Here is a 13,728-nt window from a genome sequence, read left to right on the forward strand (position 1 = left end):
ATTGTGATGAGTTGCCACCTGTGCAATAACTCCATCCATGAAATTTCCTTGCTAGTAAATATTCCACGGTCAACTGTTAGTGATATTATATCTAACTGGAAGCAACTGGGAACAACAGCAACTCAGCCACGAAGTGTTAAGCCATGTTACATGATAGAATGGGGTCAACGCATACTGAAGCACACAGTGCACAGAAGCCGCCAACTGTCTGCGGAGTCAATAGCTAAAGACCTCCAAACTTTATGTGGCCTTCAGATTAGCACAACAACAGTGCATAGAGAGCTTCATGGAATGGGTTTCCATGGCACAGCAGCTTCATCCAAGCCTTACATCACTAAGTGCAATGCAAAGCATTGGATGCCGTCGTATAAAGAACACTGCAACTGGACTCTAGAGCAGTGGAGATGTGTTCTCTGGAGTGATGAATCACGCTTCTCTGTCTGGCAATCCGATAAACACGTCTGGGATTGGCGGTTGCTAGGATAACGGTACTTGCCTGACTACACTGTGCCAAGTGCAAAGTTTGGTAGAGGGGGAATTATGGTGTGGGGTTGTAGTTTCAGGGCTTGGGCTTGGCACCTTAGTTCCAGTGAAAGGAAATCTTAAGGCGTCAGCATACCAAGACATTTTGGACAATTTCATGCTCCCAACTTTGTGAGAATAGTTTGGGGATGGCCCCTTCCTGTTCCAACATGACTGCGCTCCAGTGCACAAAGCAAGGTCCATAAAGATATGAATGAGTGAGTTTGGGGTGGAGGAACTTGACTGGCCCGCACAGAGTCCTGACTCCAACCCGACAGATCACCTTTGGGATGACTTAGAGTGGAGACTGCGAGACAGGCCTTCTCGACCGACATTGTCTGACCTCACAAATGTGCTTCTGGAAGAATGGTCAATCATTCCCATAGACACACTCCTAAACCTTGTAGACAACCGTTCCAAAAAAGTTGAAGCTGTTATAGCTGCAAAGGGTGGACAAACTCAATATTGAACTCTACGGACTAAGACTGGGATTCCATTAAAATTCAAGTGCATGTAAAGGCAGGCGTCCCAATACTTTTGGCAATATAGTGTGTGTGTATATATATATATATATATAGAGAGAGAGAGAGTCAGATCTGAGTAAATTTGCAGCTTTTATACCTGCATGGAGTTCAACTTTAAATATTCAAGCATTTAAAGGCTGTAATATGATTCCATTGTTCTCTCCCTGTGATAAAATGCTAAATGACAAGCATTCATGTACTTTTGTCTCTGCCTAAATGCTTTGGCATACCTTCATACAGAGTAACTGAAGTGTCTTTTGATAAGGATGCCAGTTCTTGGTCAGCGAGTGAATAACAGTCCAGATTTGTTAGTTCAACCTTGCATTATAAGCGACTCATTGCTTGTTATTTTGCTACTGTGCCTTCAGTGGAAAAAACAAAAGTTTATTCATTGCTATCTTACCTCTGCAGGTGGAGTCTGAGCCAGACCATAGACCATTTGGTTGACAAAGGCGAATATTGCTTCCAACTAATTCAAACCCTGTCTTGCATCGGACTCCACAAGCCGCATCAAAGTGATTGTTGCAGATGTTCTGTATGAAATAGCCATTCTCTGGGGGCAGCAACTCAGGGCAGTGAACAACTAATGATGTTTAGAATACAAAAACAATTGTTATAGGAGAGTGATTTGCATTTCTATTAACCTAGCATGTAATCTGCTTTGGCGCAAGTTTAATATATTGTAAGAAAATACTTTCAGATTCCACCTTTGTGTAGCCTGTATGTCTTTTTGTTATTAAATGTGTCATTGCTCAGCAAGAAAGATTTGCAGGGAGTTACAATTTATAGAGGAAAACGTCAGAGTGATATACTTGGATGATTTATAGTTTCTTTTAATCTTTGCTTTTTATGCTCTCCTTTTTTTAATAAAATAGACAGAGGATTAGCGCAAATGTATGTGTTGTTACTAGGAAGGTGCCATCTTATTGTTTGTAGGCCATGGGTGAATAAGGCACATGTTTTTCCTAAACATACAGAGTCTGACCTGCAGCACAGTAAAATAAAAAACCTTGAACTGGGAAATATATATGTGTCAGTACTGGGGTAAGCCTCACTCACTCTTAAAGTGGATATTTCCCCAAAAACAATAAAAACACAGTTACATGCAACTCTGATGCCTAACAATACAAAACTGTATAGTCTAATGTAAAAATAATGTTTTTTTAAATGTACAGAATTATCTTCTATACTTTCGCTACTCCTGGGGAACTGGTGACATAGCCCTGACCTCCCAACTCGCTCCTGGGAAGGCTACGTCACCAGTGCCTTCCGGTAAGCTCATGCAGTTAAATTAATCTTGCAAGACCCAAAAATTTGTTCAATGTGTATAAGCTGCTGTGACTTCAGCATTGTGAATATCAGGTAGCATAATGCTGCTTACCTTGCCAACTTATAAACAATGACAGAGCCAGGGCTTGTAGAGCGCATATGCAAGACCTGCTGCTGACATCACTGAACAAGTCAAAATAGCGGCATAGATGAGAGGAGGAGAAGAAGAAAAGCTTAATGAGTGGCAACCAAGAAAATGTACTTAACTGTGTTTATTTTGCTATTTTAAATAATGTATATTGATATGGAGGGGGTAGTGGAGGTCCACTTTAAGATAGAATAACTTAAAAACAATTTTATTTTATATAATTGTAGTACAGAAAATCCCTGACGACCACAAAATGATTTCCACAAGTCAACACCATAGTTAATCATGGGTATTTGGAGGCCAGTACCTAACTAAGTCAGCAACACTAAAGCTGGCCATAGATTAGTAGAATTTAGAATTAAAATTCTTGGGAAAAGAAGGTTCTAAGAAAGTTTGTTCATTTTTCAAATCATTCAAATTGACATTTGCTTTTGACAATAATGATGAGAAAATTCAAAGGAGCAGGGTGAAACATTTTTCACAAACAAATTTCTAACACTGTATATGCTTTTCGTTCCATCAAGTCCATTCATTCCAAAATCAAATAATAAAAGCAAGCAAAATCTTTTGAACGACAAACACATATTCTGAGAATTTTCTTAAGATTTTTCTAAGAATTTCTGTTTGTAAATTCTATCCATCTATGGCCAGCTTCAGAAGCCTATTGTTTTTACGCATACAATGTTTACACTCTACTTTCTTCGTGATTTTTATTGCTGCAATACATTTTAATTAAACAGAGTGCATTAGATATCCCCTTCCTTTGTTCCTTTAACACCTTCAGGTCCAGACACTTTCCTGTCCAGGCCAATTTTCAGCTTTTAGTGCTATCACACTTTGAATGACAATTGCGCAGTCATGCAACACTGTACACATATACATTTTTTAGTATTTTTTTGAGACAGATAAAACTTTATTTTGGTGGTATTTATTCACCACTGGGATTTTTATATTTTTTGTTATATAAATGAAAATGTCCAAACATTTTGAAAAAAAAGGGTTTTTCTTATAAAATTTTGCAAATAATCTTTCTTCATAAATCTTGGCCAAAATGTATTCAGCTATCTTTTTAGTAAAAAAACAAAACAAATTAGTTTAAAACCAAAAATTATAATTTTTAAAATAATTTTTTACATTTTTATTTAATTTATTTATATTATTAGTTTTTTTTTTACATACTGTCACCCTAGCAGTACACTGTCACCATAGTGACACTGTACTACTTGTGGGGGTGAGGAATATATTTTTTTTACACTGATTGCTTTTACACCCATAAAGGCTGTAAAAGCAATCATTTCTCCTTCATGTCTGTAAAAGCAACCCTGTCTCTGGCTGCATTCTTTCAGCCATTGAGAAATAGTGTGAGAGCTGTGATTGGTCACAGCTTGTCACATGGTACAAGGATGTTGTGAATAGCCTTGTACCATGTAACCTCTGTGATCATTCACAGATTTCACTAGTAGTAAGCAGTGATGTCAGAAGTGACATCTTGCTTACTACTATTCATGTGATCACTGATTGGCCAATCAGTGATCACATGAATCGGGACCTCACACAGAGGTCCCATACAGCAATCGGTGTTCCACTGTGTCCTCGGGACACAGCGGGCACCAGATCACGGTGCCGCGCGCTCCCAGGGAGCACACACAGGCAGGGAAGTGGGAGGATGTTTATAAACGGCCACCCACTACCGCACTGCTACCTTACGGCTGTTTATGTACATTGGCCGGACGGGAAGTGGTTAATGAGGCAAAGTAAGTTGACTCTGCAGACATTGAGGAGAAAGTGGATAATGGTGAAGTGTGATAGCAGACCCATTTTCCATTGCTGTGGTTTCTACTGATGAATTGATGCTTTCCACAGTTGGCTATCTTTCACCTACTGTACCTGAAGGAGTCCATGTGTGAGGGTAAGCGTCCAATGTTTTCCTTATGGGTGAATATGTTGGAATCCTGCTGGCAGTGGTTTTCAATAAAGAGGAGTTTGATTACTTTTTTCCATTCTTTGTGGATTCATTTTAAAACAAGGGCACATTTATTAAGAGTGTTTGCATGGTGTTGTGGATTCTGATTATGAATTGCTTCATTATATCAATATATCACATATTTCATTTTGCTAATTACAATTGATTATTGATCATTATATAATTTTAGTTCATTATGTAATATTTGATCATGGCAAAGTCACTTTGAATTTATCACTATTATTGGTTAAATTCGGCTGGTAATTTAATAATGTGTTTTATTTTTATTTTGACTGATTAAGAGAGAAATGGATAAGAGAGCACCACACAATTTTATATTTAAAAAAGGGGATGTGCCACCATAAAAAGATAACAATGTGAGGAAAACTGTGGGGATGGCAGGGAGAAATTAACGGCCAATGTCAGCCATTTTTTGTGCACAGAAGGGAAGGATTAGAGCTTCTGTAAGCATTTACTGTGTTTAGTTTCACTCTGGGCCCTGTTATGGAGGTTTGGCAAATAATTTTAGTCCTGTCTGTCTGCGCCCTGTGATGACCCCACTCTTCTTTTATTATGTGTCAAAGTCACAAAGACAGGAAATGAGAGAAAATCCCCCAATGGGATCACAGATAAAAAAATGAAAAAAAAAAACTTGAGAAAAACTTCTTACTTAATATATCCCAATCTAAGAGGAAAAAATGGCTAAAGATAAGATTTAGTAATTTGTTGCAGTCCTCATCTTTTTTTTCTGTCCCATAAATGGATTTAAAAATTGAAAAGTGCTTCAGTAGGTAATGTCTGTTACAAGCTGACTGCAACAGTAAATCTTGGTATTTAGTTAATAAAGCATACACATGCATTTGACTTGTGCTACCAAACAGTGAGGCCAATGTACAAAGTGGACAAAGGGGATGTTTGTACTGCTAATATCTGTTAATTAAGAGCTAGTAAAGATGTAAAGCTGTATTTATTCTCTATAATTTGTGACTGTAAAAAAGGACACATTTTGAAAACAGAAAAAGGAAATTAATTCTCACCTTTGCAGGTGGGGCCATCTTGTTCATATCCTTCTTTACATACACAATCCTCCACTGATGTGCTTCCAGGTGGTGATGTGTGATTTGGATCAGGACACAAGATGCAGGTGCTCACTCCTCCAGGTGAACCCTCAGGTTTGTAGGTTCCAGATGGACAAGCTAATTCAAAGAAACAAAAGCATTACTGATATTGCTCATACATTATACCATCTACAGTATAATTGGTTTTGTAGTTACTGGACCACTCCACAAAATTAGTAACACAAACATATAGTTAAAATTGACAGTTATTGGCAGTCGTCCTGTAGGTCTGTTTTCAGTCTAAAACCAACTTCTGTTTTTAATTTTCTAACCCACCCTAGAAATGTGGAATCTGGAATCTGCATGGCTGCTATATGCAGTTTTCAGACTTTTTAAGGCTTGCAATTCAAGGTATATTGCAATGTTGTACAGTACAAATCGATTCTACATCCTTTGAATTATTTTATTACAGTGGGAATCATTGGTAAGGGTCCATTAACACTAGCCTCTGCAGTAAAACGCAGCAGCTGGTGTGCATTACGTTGCAGGCATTGCTGATACGCCGATCCTGGCACATCACACTGCTTGCTTTTTTTTTTTGTTTTTAACAAAGTTTATTGAAATGTCACAGTGACATTTCATAATGTTCTATTGACAGGCTTGTGGTGACTAAGCTGCTCTCGAAATAAAAGTACTGCAAGCAATACTTTTATTCAACGTGCACCACCCACACACCACAGCAATGCAGTGGTCACTGGCCACGAAGGAGGCAAAGCAAAATGCCTTGTGGTAGGGGTGCAGTGGGACTGAGTTGAAATAGTCACCCAATAAATCCCACTGCACCCGGTGTGAATGGACCTTTAGCCCTGGTTCACACCAAAGGCGACATGACATTCATTTGAAGTATCGCGATTTCAAAGCCGCGGACCCGGTGCAATTTCATATGGCTTGCCTGACATCCGTGCAACTACATGCACAGATGTCAATGCAAGTTGCACCTAAAATCACCAAAAATAGTGCCATAGAACTATTTTCAAAATAGGTGCAACTCCAACAGACTCCGAACTCCACCGCACCAATTTGAACTGTTCCATTGCTGACAATAGTGTGTGACTTGTCATGCGACTTGGAACTATCAAATACCATGACAAGTTGCACAGGTGTGAACCAGGGCTAAAAGAGCTTCTCGATCATTACTAAAGGAATTTCTCTCTAAGTCCATCAAATCTGCCAATATATATATACAGTCAGGTCCATAAATATTGGGACATCGACACAATTCTAACATTTTTGGCTCTATACACCACCACAATGCATTTGAAATGAAACAAACATATATATATATATATACGTATACACTGCTCAAATAAATTAAAGTTACACTTTTTAATCAGAGTATAACATCAAGTCAATCAAACTTCTGGGATATTGATCTCAGTTAAGTAGCAGAGGGGGTTTGTTAACCGCTTGCCGCCCTGCCACTGTGTATATACGTGTGCAGGGCGGCAGTGGAGCGCAAAACCACGTTTAAAAACGGGTTCCGCGCTCCCGACACTTTCGCCGGCAGGGGGCGCGCGCGCGCTCCCGCCGACCCGCGGGTGACACGATTTGATCCAGGAGGGATCAATCATTAGATTTCAGCCAGTGATTTCTGGCTGAAATCACATGATCGGTCCCTGTCCTATCCTGTCCTGTGTTGACATTCACACAGGGCAGGATATGATGTCATTCTTCTCTGCCTGGACACATTCCGTTCCAGACAGAGAAGAAGACATCCAAAAAGTGAGTACACAAGCACTACACTACAGTTAGAACACTCTAGGACACATTTAACCCTCTGATCGCCCCCCCCCCCAGTTAACCCTTCACTGCCCTGTCACCAGTGTCACTGATCAGTGAAGCGATTTTTACTGATCAGTGTCGCTGGCGACTTCCAATAGAGTTAGCGCCCCTCCCAGATAGCGCCAGATTGCCCGCCAGTACACCAGTAATCCCGTTTAACCCCTTGATCGCCCCCCTCCCCTCCAGTTAACCCCTTCACTGCCCTGTCACCAGTGTCACTGATCAGTGAACCAATTTTTACTGATCACTGCATCAGTGTCGCTGGCGACTTCCGATAGAGTTAGCGACCCTCCCAGATAGCGCCAGTTTGCCCGCCAGTACACCAGTAATCCCGTTTAACCCCTTGATCGCCCCCCCCCCCCCAGTTAACCCCTGCACTGCCCTGTCACCAGTGTCACTGATCAGTGAACCAATTTTTACTGATCACTGTATCAGTGTCGCTGGCGACTTCCGATAGAGTTAGCGCCCCTCCCAGATAGCGCCAGATTGCCCGCCAGTACACCAGTAATCCCGTTTAACCCCTTGATCGCCCCCCCCTCCAGTTAAACCCTTCACTGCCCTGTCACCCAGTGTCACTGATCAGTGAGCCAATTTTTACTGATCACTGTATCAGTGTCGCTGGCGACTTCTGATAGAGTTAGCGCCCCTCCCAGATAGCGCCAGTTTGCCCGGCAGTACACCAGTAATCCCGTTTAACCCCTTGATCGCCCCCCCCAATTTAACCCCTGCACTGCCCTGTCACCAGTGTCACTGATCAGTGAACCAATTTTTACTGATCACTGTATCAGTGTCGCTGGCGACTTCCGATAGTGTTAGCGCCCCTCCCAGATAGCGCCAGATTGCCCGCCAGTACACCAGTAATCCCGTTTAACCCCTTGATCGCCCCCCCCCTCCAGTTAAACCCTTCACTGCCCTGTCACCCAGTGTCACTGATCAGTGAACCAATTTTTACTGATCACTGTATCAGTGTCCCTGGCGACTTCCGATAGAGTTAGCGCCCCTCCCAGATAGCGCCAGTTTGCCCGGCAGTACACCAGCAATCCCGTTTAACCCCTTGATCCCCCCCAAGTTAACCCCTGCACTGCCCTGTCACCAGTGTCACTGATCAGTGAACCAATTTTTACTGATCACTGTATCAGTGTCGCTGGCGACTTCCGATAGAGTTAGCGCCCCTCCCAGATAGCGCCAGATTGCCCGCCAGTACACCAGTAATCCCGTTTAACCCCTTGATCGCCCCCCCCCTCCAGTTAAACCCTTCACTGCCCTGTCACCCAGTGTCACTGATCAGTGAACCAATTTTTACTGATCACTGTATCAGTGTCGCTGGCGACTTCTGATAGAGTTAGCGCCCCTCCCAGATAGCGCCAGTTTGCCCGGCAGTACACCAGTAATCCCGTTTAACCCCTTGATCGCCCCCCCCCAGTTAACCCCTGCACTGCCCTGTCACCAGTGTCACTGATCAGTGAACCAATTTTTACTGATCACTGTATCAGTGTCGCTGGCGACTTCCGATAGAGTTAGCGCCCCTCCCAGATAGCGCCAGATTGCCCGCCAGTACACCAGTAATCCCGTTTAACCCCTTGATCGCCCCCCCCCTCCAGTTAAACCCTTCACTGCCCTGTCACCCAGTGTCACTGATCAGTGAACCAATTTTTACTGATCACTGTATCAGTGTCGCTGGCGACTTCCGATAGAGTTAGCGCCCCTCCCAGATAGCGCCAGTTTGCCCGGCAGTACACCAGCAATCCCGTTTAACCCCTTGATACCCCCCCAGTTAACCCCTGCACTGTCCTGTCACCAGTGTCACTGATCAGTGAACCAATTTTTACTGATCACTGTATCAGTGTCGCTGGCGACTTCCGATAGAGTTAGCGCCCCTCCCAGATAGCGCCAGATTGCCCGCCAGTACACCAGTAATCCCGTTTAACCCCTTGATCGCCCCCCCCCCCAGTTAACCCCTTCACTGCCCTGTCACCAGTGTCACTGATCAGTGAACCAATTTTTACTGATCACTGTATCAGTGTCGCTGGCGACTTCCGATAGTGTTAGCGCCCCTCCCAGATAGCGCCAGACTGCCCGCCAGTACACCAGTAATCCCGTTTAACCCCTTGATCGCCCCCCCCAGTTAAGCCCTTCACTGCCCTGTCACCAGTGTCACTGATCAGTGAACCAATTTTTATTGATCACTGTATCAGTGTCGCTGGCGACTTCCGATAGTGTTAGCGCCCCTCCCAGATAGCGCCAGATTGCCCGCTAGTACACCAGTAATCCCATTTAACCCCTTAATCTCCCCCCCCACAGTTAACCCATTCACTGCCCTGTCACCAGTGTCACTGATAAGTGAACCAATTTTTACTGATCACTGTATCAGTGTCGCTGGCGACTTCCGATAGTGTTAGCGCCCCTCCCAGATAGCGCCAGATTGCCCGCCAGTACACCAGTAATCCCGTTTAACCCCTTGATCGCCCCCCCCAGTTAACCCCTTCACTGCCCTGTCACCAGTGTCACTGATCAGTGAACCAATTTTTACTGATCACTGTATCAGTGTCGCTGGCGACTTCCGATAGTGTTAGCGCCCCTCCCAAATAGTGCCAGTTTGCCCGCTAGTGCACCAGAAATCCCATTTAACCCCTTGATCGTCCCCCTCCCCCCCCCAGTTAACCCCTTCACTGCCCTGTCACCAGTGTCATTGATTACAGTGAACAGATTTTTACTGATCACTGTATTAGTGTCACTGGTGACTTCCCATAGTGTTAGCGCCCCTCCTAGATAGCGCCAGTTTGCCCGCTAATGCACGGGATTTTTTTTACCAAAAATATGTAGCAGAATACATTTTGGCTTAAATTTATGACTAACTTTGAGTTTACGATATATTTTTTATAGCTGAAAGTAGAAAATATTGTTTTTTTTCAAAATTTTTGTGGTTTTGTTTATAGCGCAAAAAATAAAAAGCACACAGGTGATCAAATACCACCAAAAGAAATCTCTATTTGTGTGAAAAAAAGGACGTAATTTTCGTTTGGGTGCAACATTGCATGACCGCGCAATTATCATTTGAGTTAGTGCAGCCCTGTATAGCAAAAAAAGGCATAAATTACAGTATCTATACCATAGTTTGTAGACGCTATAACTTTCACACAAAGCAATCAATATGCACTTATTGGGATTTTTTTTACCAAAAACATGTAGCAGAATACATTTTGGCTTAAATTTATGACTAACTTTGAGTTTACGATATATTTTTTATAGCTGAAAGTAGAAAATATTGTTTTTTTTCAAACTTTTTGTGGTTTTTTTGTTTATAGCGCAAAAAATAAAAAGCGCACAGGTGATCAAATACCACCAAAAGAAAGCTCTATTTGTGTGAAAAAAAGGACGTAATTTTTGTTTGGGTGCAGCATTGCATGACCGCGCAATTATCATTTGAGTTAGTGCAGCGCTGTATAGCAAAAAAAGGCATAAATTACAGTATCTATACCATAGTTTGTAGACGCTATAACTTTCACACAAAGCAATCAATATACACTTATTTGGATTTTTTTTACCAAAAACATGTAGCAGAATACATTTTGGCTTAAATTTATGACTAACTTTGAGTTTACGATATATTTTTTATAGCTGAAAGTAGAAAATATTGTTTTTTTTCAAAATTTTCGTGTTTTTTTTGTTTATAGCGCAAAAAATAAAAAGCACACAGGTGATCAAATACCACCAAAAGAAAGCTCTATTTGTGTGAAAAAAAGGACGTAAATTTTGTTTGGGTACAGCATTGCATGACCGCGCAATTATCATTTGAATTAGTGCAGCGCCAAACAGCAAAAAAAGGCCTGGCCATTAAGGGGGGTAAATCCTCTGGGGCTCAAGTGGTTAATCAGTTTCAGCTGCTTTGGTGTTAATGAAATTAACAAAAGGTGCACTACTGTAGATGGGCAGCAATGAGATGATCCCCAAAACAGGAATGGTTTTACAGGTTGAGGCCACTGACATTTTTTTCCTACTCATCTTTTCTGACTGTTTTTCACTAGTTTTGCATTTGACTAGGGTCAGTGTCACTAATGGTAACATGAGGCGATACCTGGACCTTATAGAGGTTGCACAGGCAGTCCACCTCCTCCAGGATGGCACATCAATATTTGCCATTGCCAGAAGGTTTGCTGTGTCTCCCAGCACAGTCTCAAGAGCATGGAGGACCTTCACACTGTTGGGGGGGCCAGACTACATTTTGAAAAAAATATGAACAAATTCCTATGCACACTGCACATATCTTATTTGTAGTGCAAAAAAAACAGGAAAAAACAATACAATATTTAAAATGCACTGCACACTGTAACACACTGGACACGGCAACGCACTGTACTCTGTAATGCCCTGGACACTGCAATGCACTGTACACTAACACACTGGACAACAAAATGCACTGTACACTGTAGCACACTGGACACCACAATGCACTGTACACTGCAATGCAATGTACTCTGTAACGCGCTGAACACTGCAATGCACTGTAACGCACTAGACACCACAATGCACTATACTCTGTAACGCACTTGGCACCACCATGCACTTTATACTGTAACGCACTGGACGCCGCAATGCACTGTACACTGTAGCGCACTGGACATCGTAATGCAATGTACTCTGTAATGCACTGGACACTGCAATGCAATGTACTCCATAATTCACTGGACACCGCAATGCACTGTACACTGTAATGCACTGGACACCGCAATGCACTGTACACTGTAATGCACTTGGCACTGCCATGCACTGTACACTGCAACGCACTGTACTCTGATACACTGGACATCACAATGCACTGTTCACTGTACCGCACTTAACGCCACAATGCAATGTACTCTGTAATGCACTGGACACCGCAATGCACTGTACTCTGTAACGCACTGGACACCGCAATGCACTGTACTCTGTAATGCACGGGACACCGCAATGCACTGTACTCTGTAACGCACTGGACACCGCAATGCACTGTACTCTGTAACGCACTGGACACTGCAATGCACTGTACTCTGTAATGCACTGGACACCGCAATGCACTGTAGTCTGTAATGCACGGGACACCGCAATGCACTGTACTCTGTAACGCACTGTACTTTAATACACTGGACACCGCAATGCACTGTACACTGAACACCACAATGCACTGTACTCTGATACACTGGACACCGCAATGCAGTGTATGCTAACACACTGAACATCGCAATGCACTGTACTCTGATACCCTGGACACCGCAATGCACTGTATCTGGTGCCTGGTGTGCTCTCCTCCTTTCTTGTCCTGTTGCTCCTCTGGTTACAGCAGGTGAAATCGGGGGCTTGCAGGCTGCTGCTCAAGGCCCGAGCACCCAGCGAGCAGCCTGGCTATTTGCCATTTTTTTTTCCGATTTTCTTTTCTTATTCTCAGCTGGCCTGGTGGGCCGGATAAATGTCTTTGGCGGCCCGTAGTTTGAGCACCCCTGGACTAGACAATGGCACCCTGACTGCCATTAGGTATCGGGATGAAATCCTTGGACCCACGGTCATACCCCATGCTGGTGCAGTGGGTCCTGGGTTTCTCCTGGTGCATGACAATGCCTGGCCTCATGTGGTGAGACTATGCAGGCAGTTCCTAGAGGATGAAGGAATTGATACCATTGAATGGCCCCAACACTCACCTGACATAAATCCAATAGAACACCTCTGTGATATCATGTTTTTGTCCATCCGACACCACCAGGTTGCACCTCAGACTGTCCAGGAGCTGAGTAATGCCCTAGTCCAGATCTGGGAGGAAATACCCAAGGACACCATCCATCGTCTCATTAGGAGCATGCCCCACATTGTCAGCCATGCATACAAGCATGTGCGGGCCATACAAACTACTGAGTACCATTTTGAGTTGCTGCAATGGAATTTCAGAAAAATGGACTAGCCTGCTGCATCATTTTTTCACTTTGATTTTCAGGGTGTCTTTGAATTCAGTCCTGTGTAGGGTGATAATTTTCATTTCCAGCCTTACGTTCCTAACACATTATCCAGTCCATATCAATATAGATATCCAGCATAGATACTCTTTTGGTAAAAAAATACTTTCTAACATTAGTTTTTAACTTTCCTCCTATTAGTTTGAGGCCATGTCCCCGTGATCTTGGCTTCATATTAAAAATACTGCCCTCCTGAACTTTATTCACACCCTTAACCTCCCTGGCGGTATTCCTGAGTGTAGCTCGGGGTAAGATTTCAGTACCAAGAGCGGTAACCCGGAGTTACACTCGGGCTTACCATGCGGCGTTGCTCAGGGAGTTCCTGCAGCGCTTGCCTTGTCCTTCATTCCCGCGATGCGTCCCCTGCAGCCTCCTCCGGCTGATGCCGGCATCCGGCTTCTGTGTTCCAGTTCCTGTGACA

At 43.1% G+C, this 13,728-nt stretch overlaps 1 protein-coding gene across 1 annotated transcript in view; it reads right to left on the reverse strand.

The window, feature by feature from the left end:
• The window catches only part of SVEP1 (sushi, von Willebrand factor type A, EGF and pentraxin domain containing 1), a 476,820-nt gene that overhangs the window by 260,253 nt on the left and 202,839 nt on the right, over positions 1-13,728 (reverse strand). The window contains exons 4-5 of the mRNA XM_089674706.1: positions 5,464-5,622; positions 1,450-1,629 (exon numbers count right to left, since the gene is read on the reverse strand). Of these exons, the coding sequence (XP_089530832.1) occupies positions 1,450-1,629; positions 5,464-5,622 (339 nt within the window). The remainder of the gene's footprint in view (positions 1-1,449; positions 1,630-5,463; positions 5,623-13,728) is intronic.

Source organism: Staurois parvus, unplaced genomic scaffold, assembly GCF_062004578.1.
Source record: "Staurois parvus isolate SC_StPar_1 unplaced genomic scaffold, SC_StPar_1.0 ptg000012l, whole genome shotgun sequence".
NCBI lineage: Eukaryota > Metazoa > Chordata > Amphibia > Anura > Ranidae > Staurois > Staurois parvus.